Here is a 25,439-nt window from a genome sequence, read left to right on the forward strand (position 1 = left end):
AATGGAATTAAATAGAAGCATCATCTCAAAGCACAGGCCCTATGGGAAGCCCAGAGAATGCATTTGAAGGGGGGTGTAAGATTTGTTTTGTTTCTCCTCTCATAGGTGGTGATAATGCTGGGCACGATCCCCAGACTCTGCAGGCAGCCAACGGGGAAAAACAGATGTTTAATGTGATTTTATTTCTTCTTTTTCCGAGTCCTTGGTCACTGTGTTCCGCCTCTGGCAGGGCGGAGGCCGGGACCAGGAGCGGGACAGGGGCCGGGGCCGCTGCGCGGGGCGCCGGGAGGCGGCGCCGGCCGCTCAGAGCTGTGGGCGCCGGCGGGCGGCTCCTCTGCCCTCCCCGCCGTCCTCCCCTTCCCTCCGCTCCCGCCTCCTCGGCCGGGCGCGGGCAACAAGTGGCTGCGGCGGCGGCGCGGGAGGCGGAGCGGAGCGGCGGAGCCCCCGCGCCTGCCGCGGGGCGGCCGAGCCGGCGCCCGGGGCCCTCCCGCGCGTGGATTACAGCGGAGCCGCCGCGCTCAGCCCCGCCGAGCGGCGCGGAGCGGCGAGGCCGGGGGCGGCGGGCATGGGCCGGCGCCGCCGCGCTGGGGACGGGGCGCGCCGGCGGCGGCGGGCATGAGGCGCGCGCCATGGGCGCCAACAACGGCAAGCAGTGCGGCAGCGACGGTGAGCGCGGAGCGGAGCGGCGCGGAGCGGGCGGCGGGAGCGCGGGGCGGGCGGCGGGAGCGCGGGGCGGGCGGCGGCTCCTTTGTGGCAGCGACGTGGCCGGTGGGGCGGCGGGGCCGGGGCGCTCGCTCTCCTCCTCCTCCTCTGCTCGTCTTTATGTCCCCGGAGCTCCGCTTCCTGCTGGAGTGGGGGGAATGTGCGGCTCGTGTGTGTGTGTGTGTGCGCGCAGGGCGGCTGGAGTTAATGCTCTCCAGCTGTTGAGACTCAACTCCCGCAATTTCGCCCCGGCGCAACTTCGCGGGGTCTGGCCGGGGGGATACGGGGCCTCGTTCACCCTTGCGGAGACGCTCGTTTGCCCTCAGCTGCGAGCTTGGCCCCTTGTTTGGCTGCGGGGTGTCCCTTGTGTGCCTTGCCCTTGCAGTGTGCAGGCATCCACGTAAGTGTGCCGTAGCCGCCGCTTCTCTGGGGGTTTGCGGGCGGAGAGGGATAGTCCCACAACCGGCCGGATTCACTGGGAGTTGGGAAGGCCACTGCCAAAGAACACACCTCTCTCACATACAAAGTATGCGCGGAGATGGGGGAAAGGGAAGGAAAAGCATCGCTTTTGTACCAGATTCTGCGGTTCCTTTCATTTATTGCCAAATGAGTTCCGCCTTTAAAAGAGTTCAAGAAGTCAGGCTCTTGAAGCTGAATGTCTTCACGCTGTCATAGGGTTTAACTCGCTTCATGCCATCAGTAGGAGAACTTGTGAATGGATGGGCTGAGCCAGGAAGCTGTGATCACAAACCTATCTGGATTTCCCCTGCGAGGGAAAATCCTAATCTTGTGCCAGAGCTGAAAGCATAAGTATTTATGAAAGTTCTGGTTGTTTGCGGAAGTCACCGTGCTGAGGGGTGTTGAGCATGATGACAGGGAGCCCTGGCTGCATCCTTCAGCTTTCTCATGCATTCAGAAGAGTGCTTGCTTAAATTAATATGGAAATTCTTGGGATGGAAATGGTGGGTCCTGGCTGTAGCCCTCTGCAAGTTGGAGACAAGCCTGACTATTCCAGAGCTACTTCATAGTCAGCATGAGGAAGAGGGGGATTGCTGCAACTGGGATATTTCTACTTAATCCACCCGTTCTCTCTTGGAGTGGAGATCAGGCCTCAGAGGTTGCAGGCTAGTTGTGGTACATGTGACAAATTAATTTTTGCATTGCAGAGCATTCCCCGGCTTGGAAAATAATAGGCAGAATGTTGCCAGAAAACCCCAAGTCCCCAGTGCTTGTGGCCAAAACTTTGATCTTTCAGTTTAGGTACCTTGTTTCATGCATCATTAGTGTGCTGGTAGATCTGGCTTTCCTGGCAGCTTCTGTGTATCATCAATTATTGTGAAACTTGGACTTTTGTTCCCTGCTTTCTTTCTGCATAATGTGGAAGAGAACAAATCTATATCTAATAAAAAAGAAGTCTTTTTTTTTTATAAGGTACTTTGTATTCCCAGCTGGGGCCTTTGGTGCCTTTGGCAACTGAACTGTGTAATTGCTGTAAAAAGTTGCTTTTTAATAGGATGTGATTATGATTCCCAGTGGGGAGGTAACATTGTCCATCTCCAAGAAAGTGCATCCAATTCTTACATGCACCGAAAGCAAACCAAATGTCTGGGTTGAAATTCAGAGTGGTGTTTGTTGTTGGGTATGTAATTCTCAGCACTGGCTCTTCTCAGTCATTGCAGTGCTGTAGTCCGGGACGTTGTTTTATGGATGGAGGAAAGTACTGCTGTTTAGCTAAACTTCTTGACTAGTGCTATTTTATTAACTGCTCATTGATGTTTTACGTGAGATTTCAGAAAAACAAATAATTTTTAAGATGTTTGTTGTTCGTACATCCTTCTGTGTTATTTATCTTGTTTTTGTCCAGGGCTTTAGTGAGTGGAATTGTATTGAAAAGCTACAGGTTGCCATGTTAAGTGGGAGAGTTGGATGAGAATTGGAGTCTAAGCACAGATGGCTTTCAGATCAGATGAATAACTCTTGCTCTGGATGCCTCTCTTCACCTTTGAAACCAGAAGCAATCTGGGCAGACAGAACTGCAGACGGGTTGAGGTTGGAAGGCACCTCTGGAGATCAAGACCAACCCCCTGCCCAAGCAGGGTTGCCTATAGCACAGGATTGTGCTATAGGATCCTGTTGCCTATAGCACAGGATTGTGCAACACTTTCTTGTCTTAAGTGATCCTCCTTAAGGTCACTGATTCAAGCCTTTTTTTTTTTTTTTTTTTTTTTGGACTTTAAGAAGCATGCTTTGCTCAGTAGAGGAGCTGTGCTTTGTAGAAGCTGTTAAATATGTTTTTCAAGATTAGACAGGTTTTGAATATCTCCAGAGAAGGAGACTGGGTTGCTCTCTCTGAGCAACCTGCGCCAGTGCTCTGTCATTCTCACAGTCAAAAAGCTTTTCCTCAAATTCAGGTGGAACTTCCTGTTGCTTGACTTTGTGCCCTTTGCTTCTTGTCCTGTTGCTAGCCACCAGTGTAAAGAGCCTGACCCCATCTTCTTGACACCCTCCTTTAACATATTTGTTAAGATCCTTCCTCAGTCTTCATCAGGCTAAACAGGCCCAGCTCTCTCAGCCTTTACTCATATGGGAGATCCTGCAGTTCCCTGGATAATCATGTCGCCCAGACATCTTGTCAATATAACTGTTCATCTAGGTAATCCAAGTGGTGTATGAACAGAACTCTTTCTCTCTCTCTCTCTTTTTTTTTTTTTTTTTTTTTTTTTTTTTTTTTTTTAAGAAACAAATGACAACTTACCAAACTTCTGTCTGCGGTTTACCTATTTCTTAAGAGTCAGTTACTAAATGTAAGTTGATGTTGCTAGTCATAATGTTGCCTTTTTAAATGCTTCTCTAAGGGAGGTGATTTGTGAAATCACCCTGTAAAAGACTAGAGCTTGAGATTTCAGGTTTATCATACTGAATTAAGTATTATGGCTTAAAGTTAGTCTTTACAAACCTGTCCCAGTGGTCATGTTTGAACAGTGCAACTGAAGCTAATAGGTTACTGAAGTGAGAATTCTGTTTGATCATGAAGTGGTGTTTCTAATGCTTGCACCTGTGTAATGGAAATATAGAGGTACCTTAGCAACAGCACTTATTGTTCTTTCTTGTCTTAAGTTGTTCTCCTTAATGTCACTGATTCAAGCCTGTTTTTTTTTTTTTGGACTTTAAGAAGCATGCTTGGTTCAGTAGAAGGAACTGTGCTTTGTAGAAGCTGTTAAATATTTTTTTCAAGTATCACGTCAAAATATTTTAGAGGAAAATTGCAGCTGAACGAACAACAGGCAAAACTCATCTTATGGATGAGTTTGGATCGGGGTGTATTTCCCTTTAACTGCAGGCTACTTGATTGGTCTCCTAAATAGTTACTGTTTGCACTTCAGTACCTGCTGTTTCTGGAACAGGTCTGTGCAGAACAGCTTCATGTTTCCTTGCTGAGGATCTAGACCGGAGGCTGGTTATGGGGCCTGACACTGGAGTAAGGAGCAGCATCAGTCTACCCTCTTTCCTTTCTATGTACCTTTTACCAAGCAAGAAATCTTTGCATCCAAAAAGGGGAGGGGAAGACTTCAAAATTTCTGCTTTCTGTTTTGTGAATCTTGGTTTTGGGACACGAGCCAGAAAAGCAACCCCTATCCCGTCGGACAAAAGGAAACTGTGGCATCTGAGTGAAATGGCTGTTTTGCAGAATAATTTTTCAACACTTGTCTTCCTGTCCCAAATGACTTATTACTAAATTGGGAGAATTGGGAACCAGTCAAATTTGAGCGCAGCTAAGTGATGTTTCTTTTTCTTTTTTTTTTTTTTTTTGACAATGAGCAATGTTTAAACCTTATGTAGAAATATCTTTAATAAGTCAGCTGCCCCTGTGCCTGCGGTTATTCCTCGATTTCTTTTGGCACCTTGTGCCCTTTCCCTTTTCAGAGGCTGGATTTGAGATGGTCAGCTGCAGTGTGCAGCACCTCTGTTTGCTTGGCCCAAAGGCACCAGGAGGGCCTTGGTATGGTGGGGGGACCCGGCGTGGTGGAGAGCACAAGGAGGGGACAAGATGACCGGGCAAGGGCATTGGCCTCTTCCTGGGACTTGAATTCTTGCTAGCAGTCTGTAGTTTTGCTTCTTGGACTGGAGTACTTCATTTTGGGATGCAGGATCCAGCCCCAAAGCAGGGGCAATGTGTTTTCTGAGAGATGGCTTTAGTTACGATGGGGTGTGACCTGGGGCATGGTTAACTGAAGCCTTCTAGGAAATACACTGTGAGTCAGCATGCAGCGCTGTGGCAGTCTGTGATCATTTTGGTGTCCATCCCCCTCCTAAAATCCCTCTCTTCAGGAAAGGAAGAAGATTAACCCTGTTTTGCAGACCTAAGATTTCATACTTTCTGTCCTTTCTTGACAGTGCTTTTGGACATAGTAGTTACTTGTGAATGTTGCCTTTGATTTCAAGCTCAATCTCTCTGTTAATTTGATAATGGTAAGTGTCCAGATATGTGACATGCTCTGTACAGAAGTCTTCTACTCCCCAAACTCTGTTATTCAAGATCTATAGGCCTTGTTCTTGTAGGATTTATTTCCCCACAAACTGGTGGTAGATTAACTTCACTAGCAGTGTTTGTCAGGCCTGAAAAGCAGTACAAAATCACCATCTTGCACTAGGAAAAATTACCAGTATTAGCAATGGATGAGCTATTTTATTTAAATAGTTAGCCTTGATACTATAAAATGATATTGGTTCTTATAATCTGCAGAGCCTTGCAGGTATTTAATGAAGCTTGGGAGAAGGGAGAACAGTAAATTAGCTTTCATTTGAAGACTTTAATTACCCCATTGAGAATCCTGCTCTGAGGTATTGTATTCTCTAGGCTCTGCATCTTTGAAAGCAGAACAGTTTTTATGGTATTTTTTTTTCCTTTTTTTCCTTGCTTATGAGATTCCCGCAGTAGTGTGAAGGGCCTTGTGAAGGTAGGTGCCGCATGACTCTTGTGTTGCGCAGCGCACTTGCTTTGATGCCTGAGTTGTGTTTATGCATTAATATCTCATGGTCCACAGGAAGTTAAGCATGTAGCTTTCATCCTGTTCTTGCCTACCAGTCTGACCATTCACAGATAATATATATCTATGTGGTCTTGGGAAAGTCTTTGAATCTTTGGCCTCTTTCCAGTGGGGGCCACCGACAGAACTGGAGGAAACGGCCACAAACTGAAACACCAAAAGTTCCGCAGGAATTTAAGGAAAAAATTATTAGCAGTGAGGGTGACGGAGCACTGGAACAGGCTGCCCAGAGAGGTTGTAGAGTCTCCTTCTCTGGAGATCTCCAAGGCCCACTTGGACGCAGTCCTGTGCCACGTGCTTTAGGTGACCCTGCGTGTGCAGGGGCTTGGACTAGATGACCTCTAGAGGCCCCTTCCAACCTTAAGCATTCATGATTCTATGATTTGACTAATCCCTCTCTTATGTCCCCCCACATGTAGTTGCTGTAACTGAATGGTAACACCTTCCACAATAAATACTAATAAATATGATGATGCTACTTGGTGATACTTTGTGCACTGTGCTTACTTGTACTATGTTTTGCTTTCTGATGCTTGGCCGCCAGTGATCTTGCATTTTACTCATAGCTGGCTTTCACTTCTGTCCGCTGTAATTAAGAGCTGTTGTCTCTTAACAACAAGATTTGGGCAGGAAGGATGGTAAAACTCAAAATGTCAATCCTTTAAGCCATGTTGATATTTTTTTTTTAAAGTGAATATGATGAACTTGCACTCAGATGGTGGCCAACTGCTGCTGAGCAAGAATAACCTTCATAAACTCTGCTTGCGAGATTTTATATATATAGTGTGTATATATATATATATCTTAAACATAGCTTTCTACTGAGTGATGCAAACAGATTGTGTGTGTATGTTTACTCAGTTTGTCTCCAAAAAGTAAATTAATTCTAAGCTCAGTGCTTATGTTGCTTGTTGTCATCCCAATCCCATGCGTGGTGGTGGGGTGGGGTAAGGGGTCTGGCTATGGCAGTGAGCTCAACTGCTGTGCTGCTGCCAGTTTCCCAGGGTCTAGTACTTTCTTTCTTAAAAAATAGTGAACAGCCTATGTGCCTGCCTGTGTGCGCACAAATGTGTGTGCCCACACATATATACATACACACACTTTTTAATATACATAAATATGAAGTGTCTTAGTGTAAAATGGGAAGACTCCTGCAGATCGCTTTCAGTGGAGGTGCTGGGGGTCTATGCCAGGCGTATGTTGGACCTTCTTTCACCCCACAGGAGGCAGTAAATGAGATTGCTTTGACAAATTTCCTTAACAGGAATGGTATTTTTGTAGTCTTAAAAATGTGCTTCTGCTGAACTGGAGCTCATAAAATCCACATGGAAATTGATACTGCATCATTACTTGTAACAAACATCCGCATTTATTCAAGATTGGCCAATTGAGTTGAAGTCTAGCATTAAATTGCTACCTCAAAGATCTCCTTTTTTTTTTTTTTTTTTTGGCATTTTCAATCCTTTGGCTACTTCTGGGTTCCTCACTTCTACTAACAATTCCTAACTAGGAATTGTTTCGGCTTTTTGTGGGGTCTTGTTTGTGCTGGGAGAGTGATTGCCAGAAGGAAGTGGCTGACATTTAAAGGCTGAAGTACATAAGTGGTTTATTTCTGCTCTTTGTTAGATACTTTGTCCACATTTTTAATACAGGATGCATGCTTTGCTGAATTAGGGTGGCTGTTTCGTTAAGGAGCAGTAAGCTTGGAAACCTGAAAAATGGTAGTGGATGTCCTTAGAACATGTTTCTTTTCCATAAGAAATATAAGCAACAAGTCTTTTCCAAGAATTTACATGTGCAACCTTGTGACTGGATAGACTTACTGTGCAACTGTTCCTTCAAACAGCTTTTGGATGGAGTACGAGTCAAGTGTTGCTGTAGCCAAACTCAGGGAAAAGCTATTAGTTCAGTCTCACTATATCCCTCACTTAAGTTTTAAGGCTACCTGTGCCCTTTAGCATTGGACAACACATCAAAGACAGTTTTATACAGCAGACCTCCTTGGAAGATGTGACACATAGGGGAGCTGCAGTCACTTCGGTGCTGTATGCTGCTGGTCATTGAAGAAGCACAAGCGAGACTAAGTTGTACTGACCAGAGAAATATTTTCAAGTATTTCCTCTAAGGTGGTGTGACAGTGCTGCTGTGCTTGTGTTGCATAGTCTGAGCTGGAGAAAAGCCTAAAATATGCACGTTTTGTCCCTATATGTTTTTTCTGACTTCTACCTTAAACAAGTAAGTGAGGAAAAATTTGCTGGCTGCTCTTCCTGATAACCGTGTTCCTCCCGCCAAGTTGAAACCTGTTACGCTCCCATGTGGACCGACGTTTAACACGCGTCTGTATTTAGGCTGGATAATTACTACAGCAATGGGAATGGGAATCCTTTTCCTTCCAGAGCTCAGCAGAACTGCTTGCTGAAAACTCAGCCCCAGTTTTTATGCGCATGGGCTCGGAAGCGGAGGAGTCTGCAGTGGCATATTGGGTATTGCTCTGGTCTAAGCAAAGCAGATTTTTTGCTGTGTCTCAGGGGGTTGTCCTAGCACATCTGTTTTCAGAATCGAGATGTGAAGATGCATAGCGACTCAAAGCATTCAGAAACTGATGGTGTAGTGAAACTTTTGAGCTGGAGAGTCATGTATTTGGAGTTATGTTGCCTTGACATCCTTGCTCTGCTAATGTACACGTTAATAGAGAACTTAACCTGAGCTGTGTATTCCAGGCAATTAATGGCATGCTGTAGTAGTAAATCCTAACGGACCTTTCTGGAGTAAAGGGAGAAACAGGAAGTTCTCTTTCATGCTTGTGTTTTGAATCAGGAAATTCCTGTCTGCAAGACATAAATCTGTCATTTTAACATCTTAAATCACACAGCATTTTTCCTTCTCAGGGATTTGTGTACAAGCGTGTATGATAGCTGAAGGACTACTAAAGTCTTCTCAAACAATGTACTAGCTTAGAGGAAAGTGTTGTAATCATCTTCTCAGTAGACATATTCTAGAAATTATCTCCCTTAATTTCTTGCATTGCTCCTAGAGGAACATGAAGTAAACTCGCAGGTGATGCAAAAGGAGTAGTTGCAAGGTCAGCTGTCTTGTAAAAAGTGCAGAAGAAATGAGAAATACTAGCATAATAGCAGTGATAATTAACTAGGAAAATCCTTTCTGATCAAGAGCCAGGTGGACTTATATGACAGGGAAATAAAAATCTGGGTAAAGATGTCACATTGAAGTGTGATCTTGTTAGTTCATGAGAAACCCTGAATTTTAGCACTTCTGTACCCGCATGCATTGTGAAGAAGTCCATTTATTTAAAGCTTTGGTGCTATTTTAGTGTCACATTCCACATAATCCTCTTTCTGTGTAGGTCCAACTGGACAGGATTGAAGGATTTGACCTTTTTTTTTTTAAAAAAAATGTGTTTAAAATTACTTAAAGAACAATTTCAGTGAAAGAATATTTCATTGAAATCCTGCCCTTGAAACACTATTGGGGGAGTTGACCAACAGAAATTGCATATATTTGAGAGTTTACTTTGAGGGTTATGAGCTTCTATCATGAAATATATTGTTTTTGTCACTGCATGGTGGTGGTAGTACTTGATCTAACTCACTACTGGAGTGTAAGGCAAAAGGCAACAGCTGCTCTGCAGTGGAAGTACTGAACAGATAGTCTATTCTATAATACCTAGCAAAATATATTTCTACTCTCTTTATTATATTTGCCTTTTCTCTGACAGTTTATAAGAAAGTTGCTTGTAGCGTCAACATGACTCCTTCTCCCACTCCCAACTAAGATGATGGAAACAATAAGCTATTGCTGAAATATGTGGTGAAAACTGTTGATGTTATCCTACGACTCATGCTTTTAGAATTTTTGGAACCTTAGTATTTACTAAGAGAGGTATAAATAAAAGCCTTGGAGCTGAGGGGTTTCAATTCCAGTTAGCCGTGCTAGCATTAAGTTGATGCTAACAATATGCTCTTACATGTCAAGAAGATCTAGCAGCTGACCTTCCTCTTTGAGTTCATGTTTGATTGTGCTCCTCTGTAGCAGGCTCTCTTGAAGGCCCTCATCTGTTCTTAGCAGGACCTTGAACATAGGTGATGCTGCTGCAGGGCCTCTCACTGAGGAATTGTTTCCTTGCTCTAGAATACTCGACTGCCAGTGGAGCTGTTTACAAGCAGTAGGAGAACTTCCTTGGAGCTCTTTCTAATCAACCCATGGCCATATCTTGATGTGTACTTTGGAGCCTAATGTATACAGAAACAGGGAGTTGTTGAGCATGGAAGGGACCTCTGCAGATTGCCTAGGCCAACCTCCTAGTCAACGACAGCATGTTGCTCAGGACCTTGTCCAGTTGGTTTCTGAGCATCTCCAGGGATGGAGACTCCCCAGTCTCTCTGGGCAACTTGTTGCACTATTTGATCAGCCTTTTAGTGTCCCTTGTCAAGTTCCTTAATAATTTTTGTGACCCTTTTACTGAAATTTGTCCAGTACGTTCATGTTTCTTTTCCCAGATCTGGACACAGCACTCCAGATATGGTCGCAGGAAGCCTGAGTAAGGGGAAGGGTAGCTTTCCTTAACCTGCTCATTACATCCTTCTAATGTAGCCTGGAATGCTGTTAGCTTTCTTTTCTTCAAAGATGCTTTCCTGGCTCATGTTCAACTTCTTGTCCGTCAGTCCCCCATTTTTTTCTGCAGTTTCGTTTCAGCCAGTGGGCTTTTAGCCTGTACTAATGCATGGGATCATTTCTTCTCAAGTGCAAGACTTTGGATTCTTTTTTCAGTATCTACAGGAGATTCTTGTCAGTCCATCTGTAGCTTGTTGAGGACCCTCTGAATGGCAGCAAATCCCTCTGGTGTATCAACTACTCTCCCTGTTTTGTGTTATCTGCAGGCTTACTGCGGGTATGTTCAGTCCCACTGTCAAGGTCTCCTGTGATCTCCAATTAGACTTTGCTGCTGCTGATCACAACCCTCTAACCCTGCAGTTCAATCAATTTTCAGTGCATCTCACTGTCCACTTACCTAGCCCATACCACAGTAATTTTCCTATGAGAGTGTTACAGGAGATGATGTAGACAGCCTTCTGGAAGTTGAGCTCTCTCCTCATCCTTTCAGGTTGATCAGGCAAGACTTTTCCTTGCTAAATCCATCTTGTCCTTTATATGTTTGGAAATGATTTCCAAGAAGATTTGGCTGCATTGTTTTCTCAGGGATGGAGGTGAAGCTGAGAAGGCTGTAGTTCTTTGGATGTTCGTGCTCAACCTTCTGAGGATACTGGTGATATATATATATATTTTTTTCCCAGTCCTCAGGGCTCTGTCCCCATTGCCATTCCCTGTCAAAATGGTAGTGGCCTCACTTTGACATCAGCTGGTGCCCTCAGCACTTGTGCATGCATCTCATCACATCTCATGGACTTGTGTATGTGTAATTTGTTTAAAAGTTCTCTAACTTGATCCTTCTCTACTTCTGCTGGTTACTTAGATGTTTATGAAAGGTGCTACCTGGCTTTCAGAAGCAGTACAGTTCAACTGTAGCAGTGCTCCTTGGAAAGCAACGCTAGCACAGGATCACATTTTGCTATCCTAGAAAATAAAGATAGTTGCTCTAGTTAATGAAGTGAAGAAGTTATTTTTGTATTTAACACGGAGGGAAATCTTTTCTGCAGTTTCAAAGTAAATGTAGCCATGACTTCATCAATTCCTAGTTTAAAAGCACTGGAAAGTAACCCATATTATATTGGAATAAAGACTTTCTTCTTTCCATGTATTTTTTTTCTAGAATTGGATCAAAAAACGTTTAAATACCTCACTAAATTTCAGTGCCAGGTGTAGGGTAATGTTAAAGTTCAGAAGCAGCAGCCTAATTTCTCTAATGTTAAACTTATGAAATATGTTTAATTTTAAGCAGAAGATGCTAAACTGAGAAGGATCTAGTGCTGAGAAGGATCTAGTGGAGCTTTATCACCAAAAACTGACTATGCCATCTGGTAATGCGTGTTTTTTTAGAAAACTCACACAAAACAAAAACCTTTTTTTTTGTATTGCTATGTGTTGTATTATTTGGGTTATTTTTTGTACCAAAAAACTACCTTTAGATTTAACTCACCTTGAACATCTGTTCTGTGTGGGAGGGGAAGTGACTTCCCAGTAAGATGGGGTCAGATCTATGAAAGACATTGAGGCCAAAACTACATCCACAGTGCCTGAATTCAAATGCTCAGACATGAAAAAATGTTGCCCTAAAGTGTTCCTAAAATATTTCAAAATAGGTTTTCTTTGAGTGCATATGCACAGAGTATATAGTGTAGTCTGGTATGGAGTTTTTGTTGGCACCCATTAGGCACGGTCAAAATATTTTGCTTATGCCTTCATTCCTCTTGGGTAATTATTGGATTTATTCTCTTGTGGATGTGCCTTTTGTTACATTCTGTGTTTGTCTTTATGGAGGAACATGGGTGCTTGATGTAGGTGTTTCTCTCCAGGAAATGGAACAAAGGAACAAAAGCAAAACTTCCTTGCCCACAAACAGTTGTTAATCTTTTCTGTTTTTGCTTTGGTTTCTCATTGCTTCTTACAAATAGACCTTTTCTCCAATTGCCAAACTGTGAACAGGCTTGCAGGTTTTAGTCAAGTATTTGCCCAGGTAGTGGAAGCAAATGGAAGGGTTAATTTCTGCTATTTTGTCCAAAACTGTATTGTTTGCAAGTATTAAGCTTTAACACAGGGCTTTGGTGATCTTTATTTCTCACCATGAAATTATGTGATCTGTTAAGTTATATTTCTCCAAAAGCTGAACTGTAATCACTGTCCAGGATCTTAAGATTGACCCTGTGCTTCCCTAGTTAGTGAGTCAGTTAAGGAGGAGGACTCGAAGCATGCTACTGCTTCCGATTTTTGAGCATGGGAAGAGTGTTGGCAGGAGACGTTGGGCAAAAGTGAATGTCACAGACTTGCTCATTTCTGGGTTTCCTGCCTTCATTTTGCCAAGCCTCATTTTCTAGACAAAATTCATGCCCTTCTGAGAAAAAACTCTCCTCTCCCTATCCCCTACTGAAGTCTAGGGTTTCTTAATTAACTCTCTACACGAGCAGCGACATTCCTAGAAAGTGAAGTTAAACTTCCAGAGGATTAGAGTCTAAACCAGAGCGAGTCTAGTCAGACGCAGGAGCTTTTCAAGTAGGAGTGTCTGCTCCCGGGCGTTGTGTGGTTTGTCTGTTGGTGCTTTTTAAACACTGGTTATCCTATCTATGTGTTCTTTAATATTCCTCCTAACAGATACATCATCAGCACTTGCCCGAAGGGAGTGGAAAGGAGTTTTAAAGTTTTTTTTTTTTTTTTAAAAAAAAAAAAAAGAAAAGAAAAAGCACAGTCTTGTGAGGCTTGTTGTTGACTGGTTTGTTCCTGACATTAGCTCTCTGTGGTTTTGAGTAAATGTGGGCAGAGATGTAGACAAATTGTGAAGGATTCTGAATATTTAGGAGGTGTTTTCATCCGAAGGCCAAATCTCTAACCCTGTATGTGAGGAGAAAAATCGTCATACATTTTTCCTTTAACCCTGTAGATGCTGGCTTATGTGTTGCAAGCAGAGAGTGGTTGAAATACTAGTATAAGCAGTAGCACTCATTCTTTTCCATTTTTCTTTTATGATGTTAGTTGAGAAAATCCTCTTTTTAGACAACCCTGTGAGGAGGGTCCTCAAGTCTGCTGACTTGTATTCAGAACTGCCTGTTTAAGTCCTTAATGCCTTTTAGTAAAGTTTCTCAGTAGGTAGCATTCTTCAGAAATGAAGAGCTTAGCCCAAAGCCGCTCTGTTTCAGATATGATGCATGAGCCTCACTCTTTGGGATGCAGTTATCTAACCCCATAGTCCAAGATGGATAGTGAGGAAACCTGTTGTATGTACCCAAGAAGGGGAGGATAGTGAAAAGAGAGGTGTCTTTGGGTTTCTACATTTTTTCCCCAAAATCCTTAGCTCATAGGTGGCATGACCACAGGTCTGCTTTGTCAGTCTTGCACGACAAATCTAGTTTTGGTCTTTTTGTCATCTGTACCCCATTGGTAGTATAGGATGATCTATTTGTGAGCTGAAAGACAACTGATCTAAAAAAGTTACAGCCAAATGAAAACCTCAACCAACCGAAAAAACCCCAGGGTTATAATTCATTTGTAACCTGTTTTGATTTTAGCATGCTATCCAGAAGGTGTATGCTAATAGTGTAATCCTGCTCTATCATCCTTGTCACCTTTTACTTTCAAGAGCTTTCCTTCTTTCCTGCAGGAAGAAAAAATAAGCATCCTTCCTTCTTCCACTGCTCTTTGTGCTGTATTTTACCTACCTGGTATTTGATCAGTCTATATCCATTCATGTCAGATTCTGTAGCATCTAATGAAAAGTTTTTCTTTTTTCTTTCTCCATGAATATGGAGAAGTGCTGCTGTCTCGTTATTGTCCTCTTAGGGAGGCTGGAAACCAGACTAACTGTGCTTGAGACTGTCTATTCCACATCAGATACATAGGAAAAAACACTAAATCTTGTCTGTCTTCTGAAATGCATTGTTTGAATCCTGATAATTCTAGTAGACAGCAGATGAATAACAAATCAATTGTATTTTTTCACAGTTTACTTTAATATTTCCATAGCAGGAAAGGGATTTTTTTTTCTTATTTTCTTCTTTTTTAATGTGAGATTAAAAGGAAGTGTGGAAAAAGATTTGTACTCTTCAACAGATGAATCTCTGACTCTGGGTTTTATATAGTTTCTGCTATCTTCACCAGCATGTGCTCATTGCTGAAATGAGTTGGTGACCATCACTTGTTTGCACAGCAGGGGTGTCTTTAGCAGTATCCTTAGGCAGTTCTGGTCTTTAAGCATTCTTCTTACTTGATGTTAGCCTCTTTGGAAAGTTGGAAGTTAAAAGTTAATTCACCAGTGAAGTGCATTCCTTGTTTGCTGCCCTTGTGACAGGGCTGAAATGAGAAACTGTATTCAGCAGGCTGGATATTCCCTGGTGACTTTGGTGGGTTGAGTGTTCTGGATGGAGGAGATGGGCAGGCTGCATATACTCCTATAATGTGTAGCCGTGCTGTTGCAGCTTTTGTAAACGTATGCAATTTTGTTCCTCTCTTGCTTTTAGTAGGGACTTTTCCTCTTTCTCAAACTTGTACAGAAACACTGAAGGACTGCCTGACATGTCAGATCCCTCAGGTTTATTGGACTAAACCAAAGCAAGATAGGAAAGATATTAAGTTACTCCATCTTTCTCTACCTCTTGGGAAAGTATCACCAGTTTGATTTTCTTTAAGATTAACTCTTTGCAAAAGATGTGAGAAGACTATCACCTGTGAAAAAGATATGAGTAATGGGAAATAAATGGGCAACTGTTACTATCAAATGTTACGTAGTTGCTTTGCCATGTAATAGAGGGTTGATTCTGAAATTTTATTGCTTGTATTTTACTTGAGATATAACGTTGTACATATAGATGTATAATTTAGATAGCAGTGGCAAACAAGGTTTCTTTTTGTTTGTTTGTTTTTCATTTTTCTTTTTTTGAAACTTAGAATATTGTAATTGAAGCTGTAATTGAAGTTGTATCTGCCGTAAAGCTCTGGGAAGATGTTGGAGCAGTTAAGATTAGGTAAGTGAGATGTTCTCATTTTTCAGGTAGGGCTTTAAATGTGTATGAAGCTGAAAAAATAGGTGAAGGATCCATCTCAAAGCTGTTTGAAGGACTAAGGCTTGTATTTTGAGGTTAAATCTGATTAAGCACTTCCGGTGGTTAAGGTGTCCACCACTTGCTTGATAGTGCCGTTGCCTCTGAAGAGGAAGCAAGCATTTCTTTTCTGGTGTGTAGCTTGAAGGGAAGGTGAAGAGTGGGCACTGCGAGTGCTTCTGTTGTTTTGAAAATGCTTCTTGGGATCCAGACAAAAAGTAATGTCTGGAATATTTCTGTTTATTGTCTGTGAGAGGCAGAGGAAACAAGAAAGGCCAGCTAAACACAGCAGCGAGCATGCTTCTCTGAAGCAAAGGGAAAGCGACGAGTGACGGACCTGGGCCTTGCTGCTCCATCAGTCTCCGTGGCAATTTGTCATAAAACTAGTGACAGGCCTAGATCGAGGCTCCTTCATTGCAGAATATCTGAGGGAAAAACGAAGCCAGAGGTTCAGAGCTGGATTGCCAAGTCTGAAAGGGAGCGCCTTCCCTGCCCCACTTACACCTCTGTTTTTTGGGAAAGTTATCAAGTACCAGATAGAGGTAAATCTGTAGGTAATATTTTCTTCTGTTTTTCTTGCCGGGATAGAGCCTTGATTCCGGCAAATGCACTTCTCTCTGTGGAAAACTTACTGCAAGTTTCTCTGCCAAGATAAAGCCAAGGGAGTTGCTACTTATAGCAGACCAGGCCAATTGTGTTGTACAGAAAAGTGTGAGGTCCACCTTGAGTTTTGAGTTCCTGAATTGTGGTTGTGCAAATGGTCTCTCACAACAGCAGAACAATTTTGGGCCCATGAGTGAAGACAGGACGTGGGCTTTTTTGGTGATATTGTTGAAAATCCATTATGTTATGAGCTTGCTGGAGGATGTAGAGGTGTATGAGTGAAGGTCTTGAGTAAAAGTCTGTTTCCATGTATATCTCCTGGCTTTCTAGAGGCTTCAGTAGGCTTCTCTTCTGAAATAACTGTGACCCTTTCGGGTTAAGACTCCTTAGGACTGATCTGCTGGTGGGGAAGCATACCTGAGTCAGCTGGAAAGGATATTGTGAGCAAGCCTTCTCATTTTGCCTTTTGGGAGGATAGTGTTGCTGTTGAGGGGAAAAAATATATGTGTGTGTGAGTGTATATATTATATCTTTTATATATACACATACACATATTTTATATTCATATATATAAAATATGTGTTATCCTATATGCTATATATAGAGTATATATAATCCTATATATATATATTATATACACACACATGTTATCTTCAATTCTAACTTAATAAGAGGATACACTGGTGTGTGTGTGTGCGGGGATATACACACACACATGTATATACAAGGACAGTAAAGGCTGATGTACTATGTCAGTGTGCAGAAACGGATACAAAAAGAATTGAACAATTCTCTGTTGTCTAAGCTAATTGAGAATCTTCAGGTTTGGCAAAATTTCAGCTCATTTATTGTATAAATAAATAACCTGCCAGGTTCACTAAGTTTTCTAGCCTCAAGGCAAAGTTGTTCCTATTTTTGACTTCTGTTTTGTTGCAGCTGAAACTGTTCAGTCTTTAGATTAAACAGTAGCATGCGAAAGGGGAAAAAAAAATTTAAATCTGGGCATGTGGCCATAGTAAACAGACTAGGAGTTGCTGCTTCTTTGTATGTTTAATGACAATAAAATAAATTGTTGCAGAGTACTTTATGCCTCATTTGTAGCGGAAGTACCATTTTTATCACAAAATGCTGCTTAAACATGTGTAATGTGTAAATGTTATTTAGACTCAAATGTCTTTGGTTTTTGGTTGACACTGTTACCTCAAGTGGTGGTTGGTTTCTTGAGAATCATTAATATGCTTTCTGCTAACATGTACTTCACTTGAGGGTGCGCTGCTCCGGGGCTCTTTGCCTCTTTCTGTAATACGGGCACCTGTGAGCTTGTCCTGCAGAGCAGCACTCTCACGTGGAGTAGGACTGCATGTGTTGCACTGTTGTCTATCTGTCTGTTTTGCTGTTTAGTACTAACTAACTCTTGGATCCTATCCTAAAAAATGTTGTGTGTTGTGCAGATGACAATCACCTATTAAGGCTGAGAGCTCGAGGTTTGCCCAGGACCATGTGTCCATTGATTTATGATCTGAATTAAAAATCTTAGGGACAATTAACAACAGTTGTACAAGTAGGTATTTGAAGAAAAGGATCACATGAATTTGATTACTTTCTCTAAAGGGACTTTTAAGAACTGTCGTCGGACAAAGCATAAGAATGTACTGGGCAAGACCCAAGGCCTGGTCTCTTATCTTCCACTGGAAATGCAAGTGGATTTGGAAGAAGAATAGTGGTAGATATAACTAAATCTCATCTTAGGACATCAATTCTAATACTGGGCTTTTACATAGCGTTACATGAAAGGATTTTCCTTTAAAACTGTAAACTAGATTTTTTGTGGGAGTTATGACTAATATCTGAAGCAGGAATGAGTTGATGAGTGTGCTTTTCTTGTTATGTCTTCCTTTCTCCTTATTTGAATTATTACTGCATATTGAATATTGAATAAAAGTAAAATCTAGTCATATTTTTTGTTTAAAAGTAAATTCCACAAATTGTCATCATGTGTCATGTTTGTGTTCCTGACACCTTGTGGTTGAGCCCCAAAGCAGCAGCAATATGGGAAAGCTGTATTGCTCCACTTTTACTTGCTTTATAGCTCTGCTCTCCTAGTGCTACCTCAAACATGCAGTCTTGCTGTATGCAAATGTATTAACCTAGTTGTGTAAACGCCTTCTTCTCAAGATGAGCAAATTAACTGAAGCTCTATGAATTTGTGTTGAACTGTGGAGCAACCCTTCTAGCATTCTGGAAATTCAATTTTGTCACGTGTATAGTACCTCCCTAACTATTGGATTTATGGACCATAAGAAATAAAGCTGCCTTTTTCCAAGCTTTTATTTTTCCTGCATAAGCATTTTTATTGTTCATCTGTTTTCAATAGCGCTCAATAAGGGATGGGTTTTCTAAAACATTTTTACAATAAAAGCCTTGAAGCGTATCGTTTGAGTTCATCTTACCCTGAAATAGCTTTTTCCCCAAATACTTTCCTTGTATCATATGGGACTGTTGTAGCTCCAAGCCTTGGCTTTGACTTCATGGACCCAACTAGGACACCTTTCACTGCAAGTTGCTCTGTCTGTGAGTTGCGACCTACATTTGCATGCCGAAGGTACGCTTATCCCTCTGGAAGGTTCTCCTCTACTTGAGAAGAACTTCGAAGGGAGAGTGAATATATAGCAAGAGCTAATCTATCAAATGACTTTGTTGGCTAGGTAAGCCAACCTAAGCCCTCTTAGTTTTGTTTGGCCTATACTAGGAAGAGGCAATTTCTGATTTTCATCACTTGAGGAAAAGTACCATTGTTGGCTTGTATAATTGTCCAAACGGAGGTCCTGGTCCATGTAGAAGCTTTGTATGGGAAGACAGGTTGCTACTAATGGATGTTACTTTTTCAGTCCAAGTTTTTGACAATGGTCTTGCCTGTGGATTTCAAACAACGTGGGTAGAGCTCATTTATGGACTTGGACCCCTTCCAGAGGTTTAAGAAGAATAGGATTGCTGGGCCTATGTTTCATTCTTGGTAAGAATAGAAGACTGGCAAAAGGATACTTTTACTATCTGTGATTATTGGCTAAATCTTGTAAATAGTGGATTTTGTAGCCTGATAACAGCTCTGATTCAAAGCTGTGTAACTTGCATGTATCTGTTTGTAATCATCTGATCCTCCTTAGCCCTGAGTGCTGGTTTCTGTATAGTGGTTTAATGGTTTCTCTATAGCTTTCTGCAATATTGGACTAAATTAGCGAACAGCTCTGGTAGGTGCTTCACACTGGGGGACCTACTTTAAGGAAACTTGTTTTGCAGAGGTGTGGGCGGACAGGGAACTCGGGCATGAGAAGTCCTTTGACTTACGCCTGTGGAAATTTAAATGATCATTGTTGGTCAAGTAATTCTAGAAATAGAGAAGCTATCTGGCTAATTTAGTTAAATGTCAGGTCATCTATTTTTAAGCTGTTATTATTAGTTAGATATTAGTATTTGGGTTATTAGGTTTTTTTATTATTATTATTTTCTGTAGCAAAAAAATGCTATTGGAAATGTCAAGGTGTCAAGGTAATTGACCAATAAGAGCTGTTCCTCACTTTCCTCACAAATCAAAAATGGTTAAGATGACATGGGAAATTGAGAGCCTGAGTGGATATAATGATTTGCCCCAAACGCTTAGGTCCTCTCTTTTTTTTTTTTTTTTTACCCAGGTTTCTAGACCTCCTTTTGTTAGGCCTTCTTGAAATAATCAAGGTAAATATTTTGCCTTGCTTTTTTTAAAAGTAATATAAATTCTACCTCTTCCTTTTTACTTAGTTGTGCTATCCATCAGAGGGCCTGTGAGTTGAGACTTGCTATTGCCATGAGTTTGCTGTTCAAATTCTTGCCTAAATCATAGGATGTGCCAGTAGTAGGCCCAGGAGTTTCAAGACTCAGTGTTGTTGTGGACTCCACTAGTTGAGCTGGTAGCAGTCTACATTGGTCCCTAGTAATAAATTGGTATTCCCAGGCATTTGCTTGATTGCTACATAATTAACAGACATGTCAAACCCTGACCAGTTATTATGGATGATCCCTTTTTTAAACGTTATTTTGCCTGAAGGGCCATCTTGCAGTAATTGGTGTATATAAATAACTCGGTTATGATTTATAAAAGCCTGACTAAAAGTTGCTGTGCTGCTTTAATGAAATTATTGGAACCTTGAAAGAAAGATAAGCTTATAGTTTCCTTATGTTAAAAAAAAAATCATTATAGATGTATATTTTTTGCCAAATGAATACAAATAGCCATTGTTATTGCTTCTATGAGATCTTAGAAATTACATAAGGAATGCCTGATGTTTTGTGTGTGTGTGTGTTTTTATAAAGCAATTCTGACTTATGTTTAAGTAATAATCAAAAGAATGTAGGTGTTACTTGCAAGTATATATGTAATTACCCACTTTTGAGGTAAACAGACTGAGAAAAGAGGAATTTCCAAGGTAAGATCTGACGTCCCTACGTTGTTTCCTCTGACTGGCATAAGCTTTTGGAGATGCAAAGGTGGCTTCTCAGTTTTCCTTCCCCTGTGCTTTATTTTGCCTACTTGCCACAGTACTTCTCTCTGCTACAGACCTGTCAGGCTATTAATGGTCATTGGCCTCATACAAGCACAAGTATTTGCACTGGGTTATCATCTGTTGTCTCCTGCTTAGGTAGAGTGGAAGCTACTGCCCTAGCTATAACAGGAACTGTGGAAATACAGTTCGTATTGGTTTGAAACAGATGCAAGAAACATTCTCTGCCATTAATCCTGACGTTAGATTTTGTGTTCACGAAGTGTACCATCTTTCACAGTGCTTCTCTGAGGTTTTGAAATCACTTGCAATTTTATGAGTTTTGACAGCCTGTAGCTAGTTGAATTTCATGGAGAATTTTAGCTTCCATTATTAGATGGATACTTCTTCGGAGGTAAAACAACTGTGCGAATAAGAATTTCAAATCTTATTTGTCATATGAGATTAAATTTGAAATTTAGTGTTTGCTACTGTGTGACCTGTCGAAATCTAGTCTTTGCACATGAAGAATTTAAGAATGTTGCACTGTGGCTATTGCATACAGCAGAGATTTCTAAAAGGAGCCTAATTCCCATAAATAACTGAACATGAAAAGTGCTTTTAAAGACAGTCCAGCCTTGCATCTTCCATATAAGGTATTTCATCTGGAAGCTACCTACTATAATAGGTTCTTGTGACCAAATATATAAAGCTTTTTGAACATTTGAAACACTGCAGTGTTTATATACCCAAAATTGGGTATTCTTGAGAATGTGGCCTAAAGACAGTAATTTGACTTTCATAGTGTTTCTTCTAACTTAGATGCAGTAGTTACTACTTGTATTGATTTGTGTGTGCTTAGCTTTTCTTTTTTAGATATGTGAGTATGAATCTCAAATCTCAAAATTCAAGGTCATTTCCAAAGGGCTTGACCATAAATCAGCCCTGTGAATGCTCAATTGGTTTTTTTTTTGTTTGTTTGTTTGTTTTTTGTGGCAACCATTACTTTTTTCTTATGAAAATAATTTGGTAAAGGGAGAGGAGAATCCTTTGAATGGGTCTGTCATATATTCAGGGTCTTACTTTTTCTCTTCTCTCTACATACCATCAAAGATTTCTTAATAATTGACAGTACAAAAGTTTTGAGGTTCCTGACCTGTGAAGTCACCCTTTCACCCTATATGTGTTTATATTGAAAATGATTTTGCTGAATTGTATTCTCAATATTTTCTTTGGTAAGTTGAATTTTAAAGTGTAAAATCACCATCACCAGTATTCCTTGTGAATCTGGTTCTTGGCAAGCAGCATTAGAGTCTGAGCATGCATGTGTTAGTGCATCTGCTGCATTAGTTTGTCCATGTGGACATAGTCTAGTCCTCTGATATGCTTCCCTACAGGGGAAAAATAGGGATTGAACCAGGACTTGTCTTCCAGTGAACAAGATCTTGACTCATGTGAAGAGTATGACAAGCTGTTTTCAAGAGGGAGTTACCCCAATGAAGATGTTGCTAATATGCTCCCTTAGAGATATGTCTTGATTAATATTTTCGTTACCAGTTTTGAAGGAGAAGAACTGTAGTGGGTATTTGTGAGAGTGGTATAGCTGGAGATGGGGGGAATTTATATTAAGGAAGGTGTTTTTCAAAAAGCGGAAGTATTAGAACCTGTGTAAGAGAGCCTGTGTAGAGGGCCAGAGTCGGTCTGAACCAGAATATCTGTGGGAAAGGGCACTTAGAGTGACTCTCTAGAGAGAATGTGGGACCTCCACCTTCCACAGGGGCTTTCTTTAAGAGCGTGGCATGCCTAAGACTATAAAACCGGGAATGTGGCTTGATTCCCAGGGGTAGAGCAAAAGCTGTGAGCGGATGTGCTTGTTCAGTATATGCCTTTGGGGAGTCATCCTTAATTCTTCTAGTAAAGTGTGGGGGGATATAAATCAGTCATGAAAAAAACCTTAAACCAGAAGTTGTGACACTTGAAGTTTATCTTCCAGATCTGTGAGGAGGGGCAGAGGTTTGAAGTTAGAGCCAGGAGTTCTTAAGTTGTTACAGTGGTGTTGGTCATATAACCTGTGGCAAGAGTTGCTTTGTAGGTAAAAGTGCCTAGAGAATCATGACCATCAAGCTTGCTGTTGTGTCCTCTGTAAGTGTGTGAGGAAATGTGCCTTGGCTACTTTGGACCCTTTCTCAGAGAAAAAGAGGCATTAGGAAGGGTCCAGACTGTGTTTTCCTATCTTGGCCCTACAACTCTTGCTTACCTAAATGGGGTTCAACTAGTTTTCACTGTCTTGTAGGTGAGAGCAGCTCTTGGAGTCTGGATAGAGACTATCCTCTGCAGCCAGTGTACCCAGTGATCTGAATATTACTTCCCTGGTGTAGCAGGGTTGCTCACAAAGTCTGTACTGAGCCACAGGGAAATTGCTGCTGTGAGGCACGTAATGAGGCCTCTATATCTCTTGGTCTGGCCCACTGACGTTTTTGCTTCAAAAAAATCATGTAAATATATATAATGTAAATATCTTTGCTGATTTGGTTGGACTCGATCTTGAAGGTATTTTCCAACCATAATCATTCTATGACTTTTATAATGTTGTTCTGAAGGTTAGTCCAGTTCAGACTGGTGTATCAGTGCAAACTTGTTAGATGAAGAGTGGCATGACCACCTACTTTATCCCCTGATTTTTACAGCTTATTTAAAGGGAATAAATCATTGTGCAAGATAGTGGTATCACGACATTCCTTTGCAGGAAACCTGTTATATGTCACTTGGCAGTTTGTTTTCTACCCTGTAGTGGATATTTGACAAACCTGAAGAGAGATTTTTATTTTCTCTTCAGTAAAAATTAGAAGATTAACTGCTTGCTCTTATCAGCCAAAGGAGAAATTGAACTCTTGCAAAACTGAAATGTTGATTGAGGTGGTTGCTTCTGCAGCTGGACTGCAGTTGGACTAGTCTTCAGAACTTGTTGCCTTAAATGTGAAATGAGTTAAATGGGTATAGAGACCATGGCAAAGAGTATCTAGTATTAGTTGACATCAGAGATACCGGCCTATCTGTTGGTAGATGCTTTAGGCAAAGGGGAAGATCCGGTGGGCCTTGAAGCAGGAGGCAGCTTTGCAGAGATTTCATGAACTTGAGGAGCATCGTGGGGCAACGACTGGCCTGCAAACCGAACTGAATCCTGTGGAGAAGGAGCTGCTCGCTGTTGGGGGAAGAGCGGGTAGGACGGGCGCAGATGGCGCGGATGAGTCGGAGAGGAGGAAGGCGTGTGTGCCGACGGCCCTTTCTGCGGGACGTACGCCTTCCCCGCGGTCGGGCGCGGTGACCGGGCCTTCCCCGCGGTCGAGCGCGGTGACTGCGCCAGAAGGGCCTCACCGTCTGCTGCTGTGAGACGGTGCTCGGGGAGGGATTGACCTGTCTGCCCAGCGTGGCCGGGGCGCTGCGCGGTGTCTGTCTGCTCTGCTCTGTGCCAAAAGCACCTTGGCAGAGGCTTTTTGAGAGCTGCGGATGTTTTTAAGCATTCCAGATATTAGACTTTAATTGTATTCACAGTCACTATTGAATGGACGTATTTACCAAAGATCTTTTGGGGCTTAATTAATGTCTTTCTGTGCAATTTTTAATTTTTATGGGCATGCTTTCTGAAGCTGAATATAACTACTATGGCTAAAATCAAATTGTTTTTCACTTCAGCAGCGTGCAGTATTGGAGGCAAAAGTAAAGGAGCACTGCAGCGTAAATAGAAGTAGCATGTGAGAAAGCTTGCTGTGAAATGTGCACTGACATCTGAAATACAAATCACGAATTTCAATGAAGTGAAACGGGTGCAAGTGTAATCCTGCAAAACTTAATGGAAATGCTATTTCACTTATTTTAGATGCATGTTTGCTGGTAAGTGTTTGTGTGTGTGTGTACATACATGTGCAGAAATAAGTCCTTCAGAGTCTTCAAATGGGCATGGATGTTTGAATAGAATTTATTCTTTGGTTTTAACTGTGAATCATTAGCTCTGCAATACTACTTGCTCTATATTGCAAGACTTCTTGCCTTTTTGGCTGTGTATCTAGTAGAGCTGTCACAGAAAGAAATTTTCTAGAAAAGAAACAATAGTATTTTTTCTGTTTAAAAACCATAATAGTATTTTTGCCTGTTTAAAATTCTTCTCAGTGATTTTTTTTTCCAGCTCTTCCCCCATGCCCCTCAAAGCCACTTCCTTGGTTTAGTATGACCATTCCAATAGTAGGAGCATCTGTTCCACATTGTTGCATGTATAGTGTTTTTTTTTATTATTATTATCTTAGGAAAAAAAAAAAACAACTTGAATCATGTTATCTCTCTCCCCAACTTTATTTTATATATGTACCAACTATTTTACATCTATGTTAGAAAGCTAGATTTTTCTTGCAATCACCCCTTCACATTCTTTTCACCTTCTTTCATATATACCCCACTAGCAACTCTTGCCTTATCAATGAAATGTTTCATGCTTTTTAAACTGTATTTTGCACTAGTGTAGCTGCAGAGGAGTATCTTGAAATGTTCTGAAGTTGTAGTGTGATGGTGGGGATCAGAACTATTTGTTGTCACAGAACAGATGGTTTTTTGAAGTCTTCATTTTAAGAGGAGTATGTCAGGTTCTTGGCATGTCATGTAGCCTTTCTCAAATTGTAATTTTATAGTGGCATTTAGTCAAAACATACATTAGAAAAATAATCGTATGTGCCGTTAGCGCATACTCCTAAGTGTAGCTATCAAAGCATAAGCTGTCCTTTTAAAAGGATAATGTGGAAGTGAACACTGGAGCAAGCTTCCTGCACCTGGCTCTCTTTGACATCATTTGTGTTTTGCTC

The 25,439-nt window shown here is 41.5% G+C and overlaps 1 protein-coding gene across 1 annotated transcript in view; it reads left to right on the plus strand.

The window, feature by feature from the left end:
• The first annotated feature begins 567 nt into the window (after positions 1-567).
• The window catches only part of FBXL7 (F-box and leucine rich repeat protein 7), a 162,453-nt gene continuing 137,581 nt past the window's right edge, over positions 568-25,439 (plus strand). Inside the window, exon 1 of the mRNA XM_088528146.1 lies at positions 568-666. Within this exon, the coding sequence (XP_088384272.1) occupies positions 630-666 (37 nt within the window). The 5' untranslated portion in view covers positions 568-629. The remainder of the gene's footprint in view (positions 667-25,439) is intronic.

The sequence above is a fragment of the Tinamus guttatus genome, unplaced genomic scaffold, assembly GCF_059628265.1.
Source record: "Tinamus guttatus ecotype Peru unplaced genomic scaffold, ASM5962826v1 Tinamus_guttatus_pri_ptg000302l, whole genome shotgun sequence".
Classification (NCBI taxonomy): Eukaryota; Metazoa; Chordata; class Aves; order Tinamiformes; family Tinamidae; genus Tinamus; species Tinamus guttatus.